Source organism: Engystomops pustulosus, chromosome 10 (genome assembly GCF_040894005.1).
Source record: "Engystomops pustulosus chromosome 10, aEngPut4.maternal, whole genome shotgun sequence".
Classification (NCBI taxonomy): Eukaryota; Metazoa; Chordata; class Amphibia; order Anura; family Leptodactylidae; genus Engystomops; species Engystomops pustulosus.
The window spans coordinates 67259417-67281561 of NC_092420.1; the positions used below are offsets into that span (position 1 = coordinate 67259417).

Below are 22145 nucleotides of genomic sequence, written 5' to 3' on the forward strand. Positions count from 1 at the left end.
GGACCAGCGGAAAGGGGAGCATTTGTTTTCTAACCCTCAGCTGTTTTACTTTAGATCAAGGCTGTGTCAGCATCTAGCTATTGTTCCATACATTCCCTTTATTCTGGTTGTCCCGATTTCTTTTGCCTCTGGTTCTCGAACCACACGTCCCTTTTGGTTCACTCTCCACCTGATTTGAGTCCTTCCCGATAGAACATCTGGGTTGACCACAGCTGACCATGCGCACGGTCCACTTTCTTTACTGTAAAGAAACTGAAGGCAAAGTTCTTGGCATTTGCCTGCATAATCTTCCAGGTAAAACAAAAGTTCTGAGAGTGAAAGTAGTGATCAGTCATCATGAACTATGGGTACCGGAGGCATAACTTGTGCCGGGCCGAGAGAGTAGTCACAGTAAGGGCCATGAACCTAAAGGAGACCCATCACAGCATCCCTTCACCATAAGAGGCTGTGTCAGACTGGCCCACCAGAGTACTGGAGCATTCTCCAATGGGTATATATATATATATAAGACTTGATAAAGGTGGGTCCCCTCAGAAAAAAAGGATCAAGTTGCACCTCTGATAAAGGGTCCTTATTTATCATGTTGGGTCACAGATTAAATATGGTGACTATACCACTAATACAACAGGGCCACCAAAGGGGAAAATAATAAGAATGACAGGTAAAGATGGCTCCGATGGAAGAGGTCCGGACTGAAGTTCGTATTCTTTATAGTACTGCACCTTCATCAAGAACCAAAAATGTGAATACATTACAATATAATGTTGATGGTTTAGAGCCCAAACTAATTACATGGATTACCGGTTCTCACACACAGAATTACCAGAAGACACAGAGATCGACATATGTCAGTCTATACGTTCATCCCCAATTAGCAGAGTATTAGTAGAGTATTAACTGGGTATTAGCAGGGTATTGATTACTCCGAAACAACAGTTCTCTGTCAATCATCATCTTATAGATCCGGTTCAGATTTGTAATGTCTTAGACCTGTGTATAATGAGAATATACATGTGTTCTATATACTGGTCTCCGGTTACCGAATTGTATTGAATGTAGTGGTAGATTTGCTGCCATGAGTGTCTTCATTTATACAACTACTTTTGCATGTCATTTGTGTGATAGATCCATACTAGGTAAGTGATTTACTTCAAATGCTAGCGATTCACTCTGACAACAGCCAATATTGTATGTGAGATACATGGGAATAGAAAGTTACTTTCTTCATATATGGTTAAATATCTTGGATTTTTAAACGCTCTGAATCAAACGAAAATGGAAGATATTACTGAGGATGTAGCGGTGCTAAAAGGGAGGTACAGCCTGGAAGCTATAGGGTTACACAATACTGTAACAATTCCTGCAGCTTCCACTAGGGGAGGCTACTGGGGTTGTTATCACATATATCGATGTTATCTTCTCAGTTTGATGCCTGCGCCAGGCACAAATGGAAGAATTTTTCTAGATATATTAATAGACAATAGCCTCATGTTGCATCAAGGACGCTGGAGAAAATGTCAGATCCATCTGTGGCTTATTTTTATGTTTCTCTTCCTATAACAAAAAAAAGTGTTGGCCTCTCCACTATTCTGTATCACTTTCAGTACTACAATGTTACCTGTGATAGAGTTAAACCTATTACAACTATATAAAATATAACTGAAAATTCAGCCAATCTCTAAAATCTAAAAGCAAATTGTGTGTAAAGCCTGAGGACTTTATCATGGACTTTGTAGCAGATTTGCTTATGGCTTTTGTGGATAATTCTGATTGTGTGCACTAAACTCTGCTTATGAAGGATTTATATCCTAAAAATTAAAAAAGTGACTTACCAAAAAAAAAAAAAAAAAAAAATAGAAATCCATCTTTTCTTCTACCAAATTTTAGCCCCTTTATGTTTTCTTCTCTGTTCTTGTCGAAAGGTAAATGAATCAGCTCCATTCATCTCTATACAGCCGAGATGCAATACCAACAATCACCATGGTAAGGGGGTGGAGCTGTTTTTGGAAGAAAGCCGACAGATTTTTTTTTTAACCTTGGTTTAACCCTATTAAATGGATGCTGCAATCTGGTAATCATGGTAACTTACTCATAGATCCAGGCATCGTGACTTTAGTAATCTTCTTACATATGTTGTCCATGGAGTCCTATCTTCTAAAATATACTTCTAAAAATAATGTGTCACAAAGATTATGGGGGGGCATAAGCATATAGTATGCTATAACTTCACAGACTGTTACATTGTGCAGGAGAATGTCTCACTCTCACACTGTGTGATGAGATTACATCAGGCAGAGGAAGATGGAAGGGGGAGGAGGGCACTGTGTAACAGCCTGTGAAGCTGCAACATGGAGGGGCTCTGGCAACACCCCCAGAGCCCTTCTGGCTAATTAACAATTTTAAATTGATTTCAGAAGGAAGGAGGCCATGGATAATAAATCTAAGAAGATTACCACAGTAAATTCATGCATCTATGAGTGTCCCGGGTTTATCATGATGGATTTTGATTTCTTTAATACAATGAAACATGTTTTACCCTTTTGTCCTGTATTGGAGGAATGTCTAATTTATTTATGACAGAAAATAAACTTGCACATTTAGTAAAACCCCCTTATTATCATGTTGATTTTATTTTAGGAATCCTGTAAAACTCCCTCCAGTGCGGAGAATGAAAAATAGAAAAAAATATTATATCATGCCATTTTCATTACTTCTGCGATTGTATTTTTCTCCACAACATGCTAAGTGCCTCTGATACAATCACTTAGCCATTCAGAATCCAATAAGTAGCAAATAATGACATTACATTGAGTAGATGTGAGCAGTAGAAGACATGCTGCTATAATGACAACAAGCCCTGAGGAATAGCAGAGATCCACCCATGGGTCGACACGTTACGTCCCTGATGGGCATCAGTTTACACTTGTACAGGAAGTAGGAGACGTCTCGGCTATTGTCAGAGACCTCCTGGGTTCTTTGGGGAAAATTCTACTTCACTGGACATTATAAAAGCATTGTATGTTGTATATTAAAGTGAATGTTGGAAAATTTCCTGGATAGTTATTCCATAGGGCTTATTCACAAGGAAAACTTTACTGTACTAATGTACCATACTGTACATGTAATACATGGAGCAGGAGTGGGGACAGATTTCATGGGATGATCACGGTGTTAGGAGTCCCATTCCCGGAGCAGTGGTCGATCAGTGAAATCCATTTTTCACCGTCTGACCACAATTGAGCATCACCTTGGTTACCTCCGATATTCACACTCTTGGAAATCTGGATTGGACCTCCAGCAGAAGTTTGACATGTTGTGCCATGTCAATTTTCATGTGGAATAAATCAGCTCTATCCCAGGTCATGTGCATTTACCTGCCTAGATGTCTATCCTCTTGTTCCCACACAGCCTGCACCACTAAACTACCTGTCCGCTTAAAGGGCATCTATCACCAGGATGAAGGACTGTATGCAAATGAGCCCGACAGGCTTCAGGCTCCATTAACACTTATGGACCCAGGAGCCCCTCAGGCTCATTTACATACAGTCCTTCATCCTTGTGGTAGATGCCCTTTAAGAAGAGATGTCCCTTCTAGAATTCTTTAATTTGAAATCTTCCTCAAATTCAGGGAAATATGACTCTTCTCAACTTACTTTCACATGAGATGAGTCAATTTTAGTGGTTGCAGATGTATTATCACTTCAGATGCCTCCATCTATAGTATCTAGAAACAAGGTGTGTGTGTGTCATATTGAAAATTCAGAATCCCCCCATTCAGATCTGGACCGACAGGCAGTTAAAATAGTCTGGAACTGGATCTTTATCTGAATCTTGCATTTCCAACTTTGTGGTTAACTGCCTGTATCTCTGGTTCTGTATGTCACAAAGCCATGAGCTGAAAGACAAGATTCTTATCTTTAATATGACAAAAAAAGGATGTTTTTAGGTGCTATAGAACAGAATATAGGGGCTATTAAAAAGTGACACTCCTCCTGCAACCAGTAAACTTGACTCATCTCATTTGAAAATACTGTGAAGAGAGTCATATTTGACCGACTGGTGATTTCATATAAATTAGGGAATTATAGCAACCAAACATCATCCTCTACCTGAAGGGGCTGCTAGTTTAGTGGGGTAAAATCTGGTGACAGGTTCCCTTTGAGTCAACGGGACAATAAACCTCCAATATGTTCAGGTAAAGCTTCACTATGGACAGGAATGATTTATCTAGGGAGTTTTTCTTTTTATGGCTGCTGTAAAGCTGAACGTGAGTCAGTAACACAAAAGGTGGTGGTTGCGCTTCTCATGGACACGTTGCTGTAACAAAAGCTCCTCCATTGTCTGAGGCCGAGAACCTAGAAAGCAACACGACTCCAGACAAGAGAAAAAAAATTCTGGATTTTTACTACTGGGTGCTCAAATGCTGAGAAAGTTTAAGGAATGTGTCCTGAAGGTCAAGAAATCTCAGCTGTGTCTTCTCCAACTAAATCAACAAGGGTCCAGCCGCACACAGCGGACCGCTGTACACTTGATGTCCTACCAAGTACCAAAACCGGATCTGCCCAGCTGAGTCCACAATAATATTCTATGTACTGGGGGATGTGTCCCGTGTACCTGTACATCCATCTTCCATAATCTTCCATGGTTTGCTGATCAATATGAATGGAAAGACTATACGAATGGAATGACTTGTAGAGTAATTATAGCCCCCCCCCCCCCCTTATCATCCACAAGGAAAAAAGGCCCTTCTGTAAAAAGTCTTCTGTATCTATGTTCAAAGTGGAAATAGCATGTGGGGCATTAATGGGTTGTATGGGTGGATCATTTTTTTTAGGTGGTGTAAAAATAAGAACTCATACTAAACTTGGTCCTTGCATCTGGTCCAGCGCGGCAGCTCGCTGGTTCAGGGTAGAGCCCTAGTTAAAGGGAACCTGTCACCACATTTTCCACAAACACAGCTAGTGGCAGGTTCTCATAGAGCCAACCAGCTTAATCCCTTCTTTTAGCTAAAAATGGGTTCCCTCAGATCCCAATAAAATCAAATGTATAACCTTGCCTGCTATCCACAGTATAGCAAGTCAGGTGGGAAATGGCCTCCTTAGGCTGAATCCACCAGTTCCTCCTCATGCCCTCTCAGCATTCAGAAAGTAATGTCATAAGACCACTGTGACACCATCGAAGGTCCTTTAGCCTTCCAACATAAGCAATAGTGATGGGAAGTCCGGCTCTTCTAAGTGAGCTGGTTCATTAGGCTTTTGGGAAGCCAGCCTAAAACACATTTTTATAAATATTTATATATAATTTAATAGTAGATGTAGGTTGGACTTGAAGGACCTATATAGAATGTTTTTCCAACTTTAAGTCATACAGCATTGAGATAGAGGTATGGAAATAAACCCTTAACCCTGGAAGGCTGTTGCCAATTGGCCCAAAGTAGGGAATATTCACTAAGCTTATGCACGCCCATGCTGAGGTGAATTCACGCCTCTCGCGTGACATCACCGTCGCTCTCCCATGCTGGGAGGAAAGTGCGGGAGAATGCATAATTAGCAGCCCAGAGCACCGGACATCTTGTCCCTGCGCTCTGTGCTGCCAATTCTTTCTTTTCAAGGTGATCCCGGCGTGTCAAGGCAAGCGATAGACAACACCGGGCTTGAGACGAAGAGGAGCAAGGGGGGGGGGGCATTTATAGGTTTTTTAATTGTTTTTCTAGGCGGTTGATTTCTTTTAACTCACTGGATATTTCCAGATATATATTTCACCCTGCAAAACATAAGTGTTGCTCCTCGACCATTCAAAGACTTGGGTGCCAGAACACCAGTGATTACCAGTTTTTTGCTTCCAGTAATTTTAACTATTAATAGTAGATTCTGCAGAAAATACACAAGTCAGTGCTGACACTTTCTTCCGAGATATGATGAATATGACTTATTGTAAGTGACAGCAGTTTGTCTTCTATCTGTAGGATATTTGTCACTGTGATCACTCTACATTTTGTGTCTCCCCACTAACGTTCAGTACCAGCCGGTGACATCCTTGCTCTAGAAATGTCAATACCGATAATCTAGTTTATAACACATCTTGATGTTCTTCGTGGCTTCTTCTATAACATCCTTCAATGTGCCTTGAGTGTTTTATATTTGCATTATGATTAATGCCACTAGACATTCCTCTGTGGCGGATACTAGCAACTTTTAAGCTACATTCTTCCAGTTGTTGACCTCTGGATTGTTAGGGCAAAATTCATGGGAACTGCATGAATGCTATGTTCATCTGGATACAGAGAGATCAAAACGCTGTAGATCTTAATTAAAGCCCAATAAGACTGGGAGACAGCGGTCATCGCACAATAATTGCTATAACGCAATAACGACATTCCACTACTAGTACAGAAAACATCTGCATTACAGGGCGAGTGTCGTGAGAAGGCTCCGCCTCTTGAAGCGTAGGCTGGCGCTTCACTTGCCAATTCTTTCCCCCGTATGTAATGGACGCAACTGTATCGGAAGGCAGAATAAATACATCTGACCGAGCTTATAAATACCGCACTGCAATGTGAAGAATCAGGCCGGCCAGATATAGCAGTGCATCTGGTTGTGGGAGAACGTGCACAAATAAATAGATTTTCATGTTGGCTCACCTTTGGTGAACCTACTAGAATATGTTTAGCGATGACTTACAGTAAAGCTTTACCGTACTTAGAATAGAAAGCAATCCTGAAAACTATATATTAGGAATTGATAGTTAAAGGGTTGTCTGCTTTAGAAAATCAATTCATGCTCATGCTTCATCAAATCATGCTCCTCCCGGGAGCCGATCCGGAACACGGTCGCCATCTTGAAAGCTGCCACATTGGATCAAGGGCAAGTTTTACCAGTGGGAAGGTGTCCATGTGACATATGAACGATGACCAGAATTGCCTCAGAAACTAATTGCCACAATAAGAAAGGCAAAATCTCTTCTGGCTTAACAGAGATTTTCCATAGACCCTCCATTGTTCATGGAATTCTTTGTGTTGATGAATTAGCAAATTTTCTTAGACAACTGTGGTCTGATATTCTACATGATCATCTTCCCATCTTGCCCTCAATATGGCAGCAATGTTCCGGTCAATGTAGCCCATTGGTTGCCGATATGTCATTTTCCCTTTGGATTACAGGCAGTCCCCGGGTTACATACAAGATAGGGTCTGGAGGTTTGTTCTTAATTCTGTATGCAAGTCAAAACTGTATATTTTATAATTGAAGTTCTAGGCAAATTTCTTTTTTTTGCCCCTGTGACAATTGGAGTTTCAAAATTTTTGTTGTAATTGGACCAAGGATTATCAATAAAGCTTCATTACAGACACCTTACAGCTGATCATTGCAGCCTGGGACTATAGTAACAACCAGAGGGCTTCACCAGAGGTCACAGTGGGCAGAGGGGTCCGTCTGTAACTATGGGTTGTCTGTAAGTCGGGTGTCCTTAAGTAGGGGACCGCCTGTATAAAATAAAAGGGTGGCCTGGGATTTTTGACTTTCACTTATAAACCTGCTTAAATGTCATTGAACTATTGTGATTTACACTCAAGTATCTGGCTCTTGAATACTACTTCATGCCTTCATTTATACGAGAAGCCCCAATATATCTAGAATTCACCACCTTTGCCCTCACCAGCGCAGATGGAGCTTTATTTAATGTCTACTAAGATAATAATTACCATGGACACAAGCTACAACCAATGATCTTCATAGAGATGTATGTATGCTTGGACGGCCATCAGTCATAGGCTATTATTACTGCACAAGAAAGTCATGAGGCAACATCTTTACTATTTTAACATCTGCATTCTTAACAGCGATTACATTCCCCAGAGAAGGCGACAGTATTTATAGTCTACGTAACACAAATGCTGCGCGGGCACAAGGACGGACGCATCAATACAGGCGGTCCCCTACTTAAGGACACCCGACTTACAGACGACCCCTAGTTACAGACGGACCCCTCTGACCACTGTGACCTCTGGTGAAGCTCTCTGGATGCTTTACTATAGTCCCAGGCTGTAATGATCAGCTGTAAGGTGTTTGTAATGAAGATTTATTGTTAATCCTTGGTCCCATTACAGCAAAAATTTTGAAACTACAATTGTCACTGGGACAAAAGAAAAAAAATTGTCTAGAACTTCAATGATAAAATATAAAGTTTCGACTTACATACAAATTCAACTTAAGAACAAACCTCCGGACCCTATCTTGTATGTAACCCGGGGACTGCCTGTACTCACAGTTTACATTCATGCACAAAGAAGGTAGTAAAAGACATGAGATGTGAACATAGCCATAGAATACACCTGTGCGATAGCATAGCCCTGCCTCAGAATACACCTGTGCGATAGCATAGCCCTGCCTCAGAATACACCTGTGCGATAGCATAGCCCTGCCTCAGAATACACCTGTGCGATAGCATAGCCCTGCCTCAGAATACACCTGTGCGATAGCATAGCCCTGCCTCAGAATACACCTGTGCGATAGCATAGCCCTGCCTCAGAATACACCTGTGCGATAGCATAGCCCTGCCTCAGAATACACCTGTGCGATAGCATAGCCCTGCCTCAGAATACACCTGTGCGATAGCATAGCCCTGCCTCAGAATACACCTGTGCGATAGCATAGCCCTGCCTCAGAATACACCTGTGCGATAGCATAGCCCTGCCTCAGAATACACCTGTGCGATAGCATAGCCCTGCCTCAGAATACACCTGTGCGATAGCATAGCCCTGCCTCAGAATACACCTGTGCGATAGCATAGCCCTGCCTCAGAATACACCTGTGCGATAGCATAGCCCTGCCTCAGAATACACCTGTGCGATAGCATAGCCCTGCCTCAGAATACACCTGTGCGATAGCATAGCCCTGCCTCAGAATACACCTGTGCGATAGCATAGCCCTCCGGTAGTATACACCTGTGCGATAGCATAGCCCTCCGGTAGTATACACCTGTGCGATTGCATAGCCCTCCGGTAGTATACACCTGTGCGATTGCATAGCCCTCCGGTAGTATACACCTGTGCGATTGCATAGCCCTCCGGTAGTATACACCTGTGCGATTGCATAGCCCTCCGGTAGTATACACCTGTGCGATTGCATAGCCCTCCGGTAGTATACACCTGTGCGATTGCATAGCCCTCCGGTAGTATACACCTGTGCGATAGCATAGCCCTCCGGTAGTATACACCTGTGCGATAGCATAGCCCTCCGGTAGTATACACCTGTGCGATAGCATAGCCCTCCGGTAGTATACACCTGTGCGATAGCATAGCCCTCCGGTAGTATACACCTGTGCGATAGCATAGCCCTCCGGTAGTATACACCTGTGCGATAGCATAGCCCTCCGGTAGTATACACCTGTGCGATAGCATAGCCCTCCGGTAGTATACACCTGTGCGATAGCATAGCCCTCCGGTAGTATACACCTGTGCGATAGCATAGCCCTCCGGTAGTATACACCTGTGCGATAGCATAGCCCTCCGGTAGTATACACCTGTGCGATAGCATAGCCCTCCGGTAGTATACACCTGTGCGATAGCATAGCCCTCCGGTAGTATACACCTGTGCGATAGCATAGCCCTCCGGTAGTATACACCTGTGCGATAGCATAGCCCTCCGGTAGTATACACCTGTGCGATAGCATAGCCCTCCGGTAGTATACACCTGTGCGATAGCATAGCCCTCCGGTAGTATACACCTGTGCGATAGCATAGCCCTCCGGTAGTATACACCTGTGCGATAGCATAGCCCTCCGGTAGTATACACCTGTGCGATAGCATAGCCCTCCGGTAGTATACACCTGTGCGATTGCATAGCCCTCCGGTAGTATACACCTGTGCGATTGCATAGCCCTCCGGTAGTATACACCTGTGCGATTGCATAGGCCTCCGGTAGTATACACCTGTGCGATAGCATAGGCCTCCGGTAGTATACACCTGTGCGATAGCATAGGCCTCCGGTAGTATACATCTGTGTGATAGCATAGGCCTCCGGTAGTATACACCTGTGTGATAGCATAGCCCCCCGGCAGAATACACCTGTGCGATAGCATAGCCCTCCGGTAGTATACATCTGTGTGATAGCATACTCCGTCCTGTGGATGTGACCAAGCCCTATGTCCACAGCTAATACTAAAGATAAGAGACATGTAAAATTGACTACACAGGACGACTCTATAAATAGAAACACGGAATGAAAGGAAATGGCCTCAGCTTTTCTGGCTGACATCAAGCATATTCTAGGTTTACTTCCCAGGCTGAACATGCTCATAAATACTATGTTACTCTCCCTAGGGATAACATTAGTTCAGATGGAAGGGACTATGGGAACGTTTAGACTCTTTAAGAAAATAGACATCTAATCTTGAAGAATAAGAATAATTGAGATTGTCTGTAAAATATCTACATATTTTCATTTTGATTTATGGATCTTTGCTGCTCTGTTAAAGGTTTTGTCATTAACCGGTCCAGTACCAGGGTAATTAGCCGCTAGAGGTCCAGACATTTATCAAAAACAGTGCAGCCTGTACTGTGTGCAGTTTACCTGTGTATAGTGCAGGGGGCGCCAGATTCAGTATTTGTGCCGCCCGCTATTCATGAATCTGGCGCCCCCTGCACTGCTCCGACAGAACGCACCAACCTTTTTTTGGTAAACCTTTAACATAGGTGGTGCAACACACTTCTGTCGGACACTACATGATAAATGTGTTGCACGATCCATCTGTGCACCGGAACACCCCTTGTGTACAATTTTGTGCTGTGTATGGTATAGTGCAGCCCCGACACAAATGGGTGACGGACACTTTATAAATACATGTGCAAGCAGTTTGTACTAAAAAGTCAGACAAAAACTGGCGCAGGGGTGCCAGTTTTGCTGCTGTTATAGGTGAAAAATGCACACTTACAGTAACATGCTTCCTATTTGGGTTTTGTTGGGTCTAGACAGAACCTGCATCAGATTCTCAGTAACATATTTTATCACATGATTGCCGGGATGCGTAGACCTGCTGCTGCCTAGGGCTCAATTGAGAACCGAGTATGAGAAAATAATAATAATTATCTTTACATAGCGCCATCAAATTCCGTAGAAGAGATAAGAGGTACCGTAAATACCAAATCTGTCTTCTCTGCAGGGTCCCCTATAGATGCCTGCAGTGGGGGAAGCCAACACTTGCTTGTCCAATTCGTCATGTCTGTGCCATAAATTCACAATGGCACAAGTTTTAGGGACTCAAACTATCTACCACTGTAGATTTCCAATCATAAGGCTCTCAGATGTCAGATTAAAAAACAATGATATGGATTACTTGGAAACAGAGGGGCTTATAGAGAAATTGTCAGAACCAGTGGAGTGATCTCTATTGAAGTTTGTAAGGAGTTTGCAAAGTTGAATGTGCTCAAATGCTTCCAAAATCAAACTTCCAGATGTAACAAACTCGATAGTTTGATAACATAAAACTGGATGTGTGCCATTTATTCTTTGGAACAAACTGCACAGAGTTGCAGAAAATTGCACAAAATGCAATAATTTGTAATGGATTAATGGATCACTCAGACAATAGTTCACAAAGATTCTTGAAAAACAAAATGCCAAGCCAAAACAAATGGAAGAAAAAAACAAAACAAAACACACACATACAAAAAGTCTGGTTTCCTTATTCCTGATTTTGTGTGCGTTTAGATTAAGGCGACATGATCACAAATTTCACAACAATCAGCCTATGTATGATGCATTGTTTTTACTTGAATTGGTATATGACATTTTTTGGAGGATCACAGACAGCAAACAGGTGATACATATAGTCTGAGTAAAATGTAGAAATGCATGGTACAAATCCATATCAAAATAAAGGTATTAAAAAAAAAAAAGATAAAATCAGATTAGATAGAAAAATGACAGTGTTTGACATGAAACTTCCCATTTTACTCCAAAATTATTTATTTGTGTTCGATCCAAATCCATCCTAATCACCACAGCCTGGTATCTGAGCAATGCATCTAGATGAGAAGAAACTACTATGTAGCACAATTACTAACAATATACTAAAAATTGTTTCAAGGTTATTCCAATTCATGTAAATACAAAGGGTTAAACAAATGAATGACATGTTCAATCACAGATGCAGCTTTAGCAGTGGATGAGATGGATGATCTAAAAATACATTTCAAAAGATGTGAAAGTGTAAAATAATACCAGCATTATTCATCATCTACTCACAAATAGTAAGAGAAAAACTAAACTCTTGATAGAAACTTACCTTGACCCCAATGACAGATTTCCTCTGGTAGAAGCAGCACAAGGCTGCAGTGACACTCTCATAGACATTGCAGAAACAGTCCTTGGACATCTTCAGATCTTCTCTAATTAAACAGTGAGGAGCCTGAGGTGTGAAATGTTATTCCTCTTCCCTGGATGAAGTGTGGCCGCTTCCTTCAGGCTCCTACATCTCTGTCCAGCAGGACATTTGTCTTGGTTTATTTGCTCAGATGGAGCAGAGTCTATGAGGGGAGTGAGAGCTTTCTGGCATGTGAGTCCTCCTCAGCCTGCCATGTATAGAGTGCTACAATCCTCATGTGATTCCTCTTACTCACCAATGAAATTCTAACCATCTGAGAAACCCTGACCAGCTGAGCTCCATACAAACCACTCCAGATTCTCCTAGTCTCCACTGCATTCCTGATACACCATGCCTGGGCCATGCCTAGATCATACCTAGATCATACCTGGACCATGCCTAGATCATACCTAGATGATCATGTCTGGACCATGCCTAGATCATGTCTATATGATCATGTCTGGACCATGCCTACATCATGCCTGGACCATGCCCGTCACCCTCCTCAGCTGCAGCTCTCCATCCTGGAGTCCTGGTGCCAGTAAGGGCATGCACTACCCCCTAATGAAGCATTAACCCTGAGCCCACTTAGGTTATTAAGGGGTTAAAAGGTTATTGTAAAAAACATTCAATTGATCGGGCTCTCTCATACATAGAGGATTATCAGCATTAGGCGGATACTGTACCCCCCAACCCACCCTGTTTACATTTAATTAAAGCAATGGATGGATTAAAGCCTCTGACAAGATCCTGTAATGTTTGCGGAGGTGTTTACGTAGCTGGGCACGATCCAAACAGTGACCACTGGTCACATCCGAGTGCTAGACACACCTAATACACAAGCCTCTGTGTACTGTCACATGTACAGGGATGGGGTAGAGTAGCTATGAGTAACAATGGATCAGAATCTATTTTGAGGTAAGACTTGCAGGATGGGTCCAGTGGGGGATTTCTATAGCAGACAATCTGCAGCAGACCACACTACTGCCCAAAGAGACAATAAAGGACAGATTCTGCTGCGACTGTGCGACGCAATACAACAGCTGAGGAGAGGGAATTTGCATAATTACATTACTGTTAACATTTGTGTTTAAAAAACTCAATCGTTAACACTGTGTTAATGCACGTGTTGACATTATATTAACAAAATACACGCAATAACGCAATGTTAATTTATGTGTTAATAGTGAATTGTGTAAACACAAATGTTAACAGCAATTTAATTAGGCAAATCTCTCTCCAGCTGTTGTATCGCGTTTCAAAACACAATGTAAACCTCACGTGTAAACAATAATTGCCATGCTACAGACTAGCAATGTTAAGGCTTATTCACACAAGTCTGTCCATTGCACTTCTGTTAAAAACAGATCAGTTTTGTTTCCACATCCGCTTGTTTTTACTCCACAAAAAAACGCTAAAGTGATATTCTAATCTGGATATTCACATTGAGTTTTGAAAGGCATTACAACAGCTGAGATGAGGTGACTTGCCTAATTACATTACTATTAACATTTGCGTTTACAAAATGCAGTGTAAATGCGTTGTTAACACGTGTTGCGCTTTGTTAATGCGTTGTTAACACACATGTTAACAAAGCATTAACAAAGCGCAAGTGTAAATGAATTGTTAACACGCATGTTAACACCGTGTTTACACTGCGTTTTGTAAACGCAAATGTTTATAGTAATGTAATAAGGCACATAGCCTCATCTCAGCCGTTGTAATGAGATTGTTGATTTTTTTTAATGGGAAAATTCTCTTAAAATAAAAACACCAAATAGCATTCTACAAAACCTGAATGTTGTAAAATAACTACATTCCTATAAAACAATCACAAGGCATTCTCATGCCTGCCAGCAGTCCTACAACGTGCCCCCTGGTCAGCCGCGCTCTCACCAATCCCGCTCTCCTGTGTACAGCTATTTATTATGGGAAAATGTAATGTTTGCTGATTAAAATGGAGAAAGTCATAATCACAGTCATTGAGAGAATTTATGTGGTTGAAAATGAAGTGTCATGGGACTTTGTTTTCATGAAAGTCAGTTCTAAGGATATCATTAGCCTGGGAAACATGGAGCAACAGCCTCCCCGCTGCCAGAATGATACATGGAAACTTCTGTCTTCAGGAATTCCTTATAAACAGCAGTGATTAACACATGAACCAACAACAGTGATCCCCGCTATAGTGTTCCCAGCCCTGACTACAAATGGCTGTTTTATGGCCGATCACTATTAAACCGACTACATATAGGCACATGGGTTCTACCATAAAATAGCAATATACCAACATTATCGGGCTCCATTCACACTGAGAAGCTGTTTCCAATTATAAAGTAAAGGTGCATCGCCGGCTCCATTGTACTGTAGATAGCGGATGCCATAATAAATTAGTTGTGATTAAATCACTTTACCAATGGGTAAAATCCAAAGTAACGATGAACCATTAACCACAACACATGCTAATTATTTTAACGGAGCATGAAATTTAGGCTTAAGTTCAGACTGACGTTCTGATTTCCGTTTCTAGCTTCCGCTTAAAAAAGTAAGAAACGGAAATTGAATGCATCCGTTATAAATTCCATTGAAATCAATGCAGTTTTAAATGTAATTTATTGTCATCCATCAGACAGTCATCCAATATTCTTTTACAGAAAAAATCACAGATGATGCCTGAGTGACCATAGCGGATGACATTAAGTTATTTTTTACATTTAAGTCCATGGGGACGGATAATAAGTGTCAGTTTATACCGTTTTTTCTTTTAAATGAAGAAATGATAGAAATAAAAGACTGATAGAGATAGACAGAAATAGTGAATATAGATAGAAAATAGGTGATAGATTATAGATAATCTGAGAAACCCTGACCAGCTGAGCTCCATACAAACCACTCCAGATTCTCCTACTCTCCACTGCATTCCTGATACACCATGCCTGGACCATGCCTAGATCATGCTTGGATCATGCCTAGTTCATGCCTGGACCGTTTTATTTTCCCGGATGTCACCCTGACACATCCTTTTCAGTGGACCCATCATGCACATAAATGCTTTTTTCACTGATCTATGTGGTGGCTGTAGAAAGCAAGTCCTATACCTGCACTTGTTGCAGATCAAACCATCTATTGGAACGCAAAAAAACTGTACGTTGTCTGTGTTTGCGGAACACAATGATGTGACCCTTTAAGGGGCTGGGACAAGCCAGTGACATCATTTGCTAGCTTTTTATTGTAGATCTGCAAAAAACAGATGACACAGTGACAGCAAAACAGACCACAGATCTGAAAGTGACCCCCTTGGCTCTGCTTTCTAACAATGGGAGGGACATTGGGGCACATTTACTAAGAACAATGTTAACTGCACTAAATGCAGTTTGCCTGGGTATAGTGCTGGATGCGCCACGTTTTGCATGAATTTGGTGCTCCCTGCACTGCCTGACAGAGTACACCATCTTTTTTTTTTGGTACGCATTTCTGTTGGACTCATGTTAAGTCTGGCGCACAGTCTGACTGAGCCCCGTTATGCCCTTAATTTGTGTCTCATGATGACTAGTGCAACAGCACCACAAAAGGTTTGCGTGCGACGCTATTCTTTCTCGGACACTTCTTAAATATCTGTGTAAGCAGTTTGCACTAAAAAGAATGTCCAAAGTCCCACAGAAAACTGGCGCACGTCCCCTAGTTAATGTGCCCCATTATGTATAATTTGGATCCTGCGCCACTAAGGGTGATGCCATACATGCCGTTTTGAACCCATTTTTAATCCATTTTTAAACCGTTTTGAATCTGTTTTTGGCCCGCTTTTAAGCAAAAACCCCCACCCCCTTCATCTTCCCTAAACCACCCCTTTAATTTTGCTAAATGATCCCCCTATCTCTATTAATTTTTGCTGAAAGTAAAGGCTTTTCAATAGTCCATTACTTAGCCAATAATTTGACTTCTACAGGTGGCAGTCTAGAATCTGATCAGTTTGCAGCGCAACTTTATAGAATGTGAAATAGAGAGGTTGTAAAGAAGTGTTTCCAATAATAAACTCATCAAATGAAAAGGAATCAAGGTCCTAATTTATTCTTTAAAGTGGCTCGAATGACGGAGCTTCAACACTCACATGAGGCTCACTGGTTCCTCCAAACTAGAGTCTGCACCACAGCAGCTGGAAAACAAACAAGTGACAGGTGCTGCGAAGAGGGTCCAGCAAAATGTCACCAAGAACTAACAACTCTGAGTAAACAGATAAACCTTAAAGAAAAATCTGCCACCAAATGCCAAGGCCAAGCAAAACAAGACCTTTTACAGTTTAATTGAATTATTTAGATTTTTTTGTCCTGCAATGCGAAGAATTTATTATTTAGATTGAAAAATGCAATGTTATGTTTAATTCTTTTATGGAAGGAGAAAATTCCCAGATGGAAACACATATCACTGGTCTGAACCCAATATTGCAGATCAGTCCAGTGATACAGTGTACGGTCAGGGAAATCCATCCAGTGCTCTGAGTGTTTTTCCCGGATCGAAGTGGGCACCTGCCTTAGGTAAATCTCTTGGTTTATTTTGCTCCACTGACTACAATGAGGAAACAGACATCTATAATGGTGTGAGATTAGTTAGCCGACTCGAGCAAGAACACTCACACCCTGCGTCTATAACATGTGTGTGAATGTGGCGTTACAGAAATACGTTTGGTGCCCCTCCACCAGTCTTCAGAATGCAGGACCCCCAAATTCCATCCTGCCTAAGAATATATCAAGAAGTTGAAATGTATCTCACTCCATTTGTCTTTAGCTCTTCAATTTGTGCACCAAAAAATACTGTCGGAAACATAGAAGTGCAAAAAAAGTATTTGGATTGCCAAGCTGCACTCATATTGAGCAAAAATTAAAAAAAAGTGTGAATGTCATAAAAGGACCAATACTGCGATGTTGACACTTCATAAATATATTGCACAAGGCGAGGTATGGTGGAAAAAACACAGCGGAAAGTCAATAATGAATGCCCCCCTATGATTTCAGAGACCAGATAAAGAGTTTCTATGCACCAAATTCATATTGTGTGTTGCTGTGATACCCGTGGTTATGGATTTCAGATTATGGCAGCCTGAAAATATCTTTTTACAGCGATCATCTTTGATCTGGATTTTCCTAAGTGGTGGTAACCTATGAGCATCTCTGATTAGTAAAGAGGTGAGGAGAGGCTCAGCGCACAAGAAGAGCTGATGATGCCCCTTTACCATTTTGACAATGAAGACAACGAGATTTTTTTTCTTTTTGCCTTGGAGGGAAAAGCTCTTAAAGATAGACGGTCCCTTTGATTCCTCAATCGCAAACAATCTGTTTTGGGTAATGTGTTCCTTCCCAAGTTTCTGAAAGAAGAACTTTTCTCTTCACCAGATCTAGAGAAGATTACACAAAGCACAATGCTGGTTTTGTGAAAGGAAATCGCTGCTCAGAAGTCATCCAAATGATGTTTATGACCCATAAATAGATGAATAGAGAAGACAAGAATAAATCAAAGATTTTTAAAATATTGCATTTCAAATTGCTTCTATGAAACCATTCATGTGGTAAATAAAGTGCATACAGTCTCTTTATCTTAGATGGCAACAATCAATAGTACGTCTGGTGTGGAAAACATCGAAAACATGTGCCAAGACACAGGGCTATGTACGGAGCATGCTCTTGCCATGGCCATTTTTGTGTTACACTACTTGTCCAATAGTATTCACACACCGCCTGTACCTACAGTAGCTGCTTAGCAGTGTTAGCCACACACATTGCTAACAGGTGAAGAAAAGAATGACTTGTACTGAGGAATTCAATAACCTAAAATCCTCCAGCCAAAGCTGCTCTGGTGTAGTATCTGTGAAATAGGGGGAGCGTATGGTTTTGTAGTGCATCTTGGAGAGGTAAGTAGATGGAATATCCTGTAAACCAATTACAGACTTCTAACAATTGGCTAGTTAAAACAGGGACCGGCCCAAAATTTACGCGAACACCCTTCAAGGCCAAATCAGCTTGGATTCTTACTGCAAATTCCCCCAAATTCAGGCAAGTTTGGGAAGATTGAGAAATATGACAAGCAAGTATAAAAGCTTATCTAGCATGACTATGGTGTATAATATTATCAAATAACCCAAAACAAGAAGTACCTTATATACTCGAGTATAAGCCTAGTTTTTCAGCACAAAAAAATGTGCTGAAAACCCAAACTCAGCTTATACTCGAGTAAAAAAATATATAGGTTTTACCGGGGTTCTGTGGTAAAATTAGGGGCCTCGGCTTATACTTGGGTCGGCTTATACTCGAGTATATACGGTACATGGAAACATTTAATGATGAAATATAGATTTTGTGATAAAACGCAGTGTACATTTAATGCATACGCTGAACATATCTACTCTCATGTACAATTTGCTAGACGTCAGATCATGAATTAGCCAACTGTATAGATTGGTAAAATATAGACTGGTAAAGTAGAAGCATCACATACTATAAAACATATACCATGCAGTATACTGTATATTTATCATGAAGAATACATCAGAGAATTCTCGCACAATGGCTACAATGTAAACATCCAATATATAATGGAAACAAAGTGTGAACACGTCCTATGTACATGTCCCGGAAACCTTTTCCTATCCTGTTATAATAATCTTCAGCACAGGAAAAGGCCAGGATAATTGACCTTACTGAGGTCACTGCCATCACATGGAGTGAATGTACATTACTGGAATAATGAGGGGAAGAAGCCTCTGTCAGACTAGATAGCAGGTCGTATCACAAGCCGTATCACACGCCACATGTAGCTAATGCACCCGCTCATATATATAATGAATGTCCTGTGTCTATTTTTGATGCAATGATTCATAGGCTTCAGCTGTGTTATGAAAATATTAACCCCCTAACTACCATGTATACCACTGCTCAAAATACCCCAAATTACATTAGACCCATTTGTGCAGTTCACAGACAGTAACAAGAAAAGACTATGCGACTGGTTATTTATACTCCGTGTAACGGAAAAACTCCTATTAGATAAAAAATGCAGAAATGTATCATCCAGCGCGCTACATAGTGACCCACTTCATGAGCTGACACTGCATCCATTCACACAGCACATACTTGACATCTGTAGGAAATAAGCCTGTGCACAATGGGGCGAGCCTGCAAAAAGCTACATGTAGGGGAGACAAGGACGCTCTCTGGGAATCACATCCACAGGAAATGACAGAATTAAAAGGAAAATGATGAAATGATAAAGAGATGTCAATGCTAAGTAATCAGTACCGGGCCCATTTACATTCTGTGATTTCTTCAGAAATGTCAGTATTAGTAAATGTATTCTTTGTGAAATTGCAAATTTGTAACATCTTCTGTTGTGATTATGTCTTGTACTATTCCATTTTAAATGAATTTGGAATTTTAGATTTAATTGTCAGGTGGGTGTTACTTTTCCTTTGTCAAAGGGGTGTGTGCTTTGGTTCTAGGCATATGAAGCATGAAGAAAATGGTGGCACTCGCCTAGTAAAAGTCCATAATCTTTATTCAAAGATGGAGGAGCAGCAGGGGATTACCGGATCGGCTGGATCGGAAGGACTTTTACTAGGCGAGTGCCACCGTTTTCTTCGTGCTTCTTATGCCATGAGATAACTTCTATTCCTAATGCTATACTGCTGAATATAATATAAGTCAATGCATCTGCTTCTACTCCGAGCTTTAAAGGTCTGTCCAGTTTTTTAAAGGGACAGTGTTTGTAGGTGTTGGAGTATGTCTATTGGTACTGATTGGACAGAACCACAGAGACACATCTCAAGTCTATAATTTACTTAGGCTTCAAGCAAATCTTAAGGCTCCCATAATGCACTTCTCTATTTAATTGATATATAGGCAGTGGTTCAACATCCATGAGGCAAGTTGAGTCTCTCGCCTCAGACAGCAGCGTCTGTAAAAACATCATCAGACATCATCAGCTAAAAAGCAGGTCCTGGCACTTAAATATAGTGGGACACATTTACTAACCTGTCATTAAGATTGTGCGCCCGAAATCCTACATGTGTCACTTCCCGCTCAGGTTCGCCGGAGTTCACCTTCTTCCCAGTGTATGTAAGTGCTTGATCTTGCAACACAATTTTAAAGTTAAATCCCGCCGATTTCTGTTGCATGAAAGCCAGTGCAGCTATGCTACAATCTGATCGCGTGCGACATAATCCCAAGTTAAATACCTGTCCTAGCGGCACAAATCCTGAAAACGCTGTAAAACCCGACGAAAGTGCAGCCGCGGGACCTAAGTCAATAAATCAATTGTGTCTCTTCACATCTTATGTCAGCATGGGTTTGAAATACTGCATGCAAAACACATCTACCGAAAAAATTACCTGATATATTAATACTGGACAGTGCAGAGGAGGCGCCATCTATAGCTGGCCTCAGAAGCAGAATATTTAGGTTCAGCCCGGCATATGGGGAGTCCATCGTTCCCTGCTCTGATATAACTTTAAATTGTATTGGCATCCATCAGACACAGATACAGTTTGTGATTGTGTCATATACAGGCGGTCCCCTACTTAAGGACACCCGACTTACAGACAACCCATAGTTACAGACGGACCCCTCTGCCCACTGTGACCTCTGGTGAAGCTCTCTGGATGCTTTACTATAGTCCCAGACTGCAATGATCAGCTGTAAGATGTCTGTAATGAAGCTTTATTGATAATTCTTGGTCCAATTACACCAAAAATTTTGAAACTCCAATTGTCACTGGGGCAAAAGAAAAAAAAATGTCTAGAACTTCCATTATAAAATATACAGTTTCGACTTACATACAAATTCAACTTAAGAACAAACCTCCAGACCCTATCTTGTATGTAACCCGGGGACTGCCTGTATATTCCTGGTTTCTCAACCAGCCCGGGAGAATCAGCTGCATCCTACAACTGCTTTGGACCCCTATGATTACCAGCACCCCAAGCAATTGCTTTAGGTATAAATCAGCTCCTATGTGCGTGTGCTGGCTGAATGTACAACAGAACACAATGTATAGAGAGAAGCAAAGTTCCATGATAGTAAAGTAGTAATGTAAGGTTTCTATATAAATATTACCCACTTTAATAAAAAAAATGAGACGTGACCTGATATTAGGTTGCTCAGTCATGCCAGGTCAATCTACTAAGTACCATACAAGACATAACACCATGTATCACAGTAACAGCCTATACATCATTGTCATGAAGTGTCAGAAGTTATTAATGACCACGACTTATGGGGTTGTCCGTAGGATCACGGTTTAATAAATAAGAGTACTATCACTCACTGCATCAAAAAACACAGATTCACGTTCCCATCATTAAGATTACTAATGGATGGGAACCAGACGCCGGTTCAGATGCTGTCACTACATTATGTGCGTAAGAATAATTACTACTGCAAAACTGCTACACAAGGAAAATTGTAAAGCGTGAAGTATAATTCATGACCAGCAGGTGGCGCCATCATACAGCATCCAAGAAAAATCTGCCCTCACTGTAACTCACTGTGAAGTACATTCACCATAAATCCTGAACAACAAGTTTAATAATGCAGGTTTATAAATCTGAACTAAAACTAGGGATCCGATTTGAATTAACATTTCATCTCCAATAGTTGGGAAAAGGGATAAAATGGGAATTGATGTGGGCAGGAATCATCTCCATACTATGTATATTATACATCAGAACTTGATCCAACTTTAGTTCTCTACACTTAGTCATCAGAGCTGATGTATGACTAGATCTGACAGAAATGACTGAATCT

General features: G+C 41.2%; 1 protein-coding gene across 2 annotated transcripts in view; it reads right to left on the reverse strand.

Annotated features, from left to right (window-relative positions):
- The window catches only part of BCAR3 (BCAR3 adaptor protein, NSP family member), a 68768-nt gene that overhangs the window by 12699 nt on the left and 33924 nt on the right, over positions 1–22145 (reverse strand). Inside the window, exon 1 of one of the 2 annotated variants that reach the window (XM_072129089.1) lies at positions 12283–12652. The exons of the other annotated variant lie outside the window; for it this stretch is intronic. Coding sequence (XP_071985190.1) covers positions 12283–12372 — 90 coding nt within the window. The 5' untranslated portion in view covers positions 12373–12652. Of the gene's footprint in view, positions 1–12282; positions 12653–22145 lie in introns of those variants that run through there. 2 annotated transcript variants of the gene reach the window in all.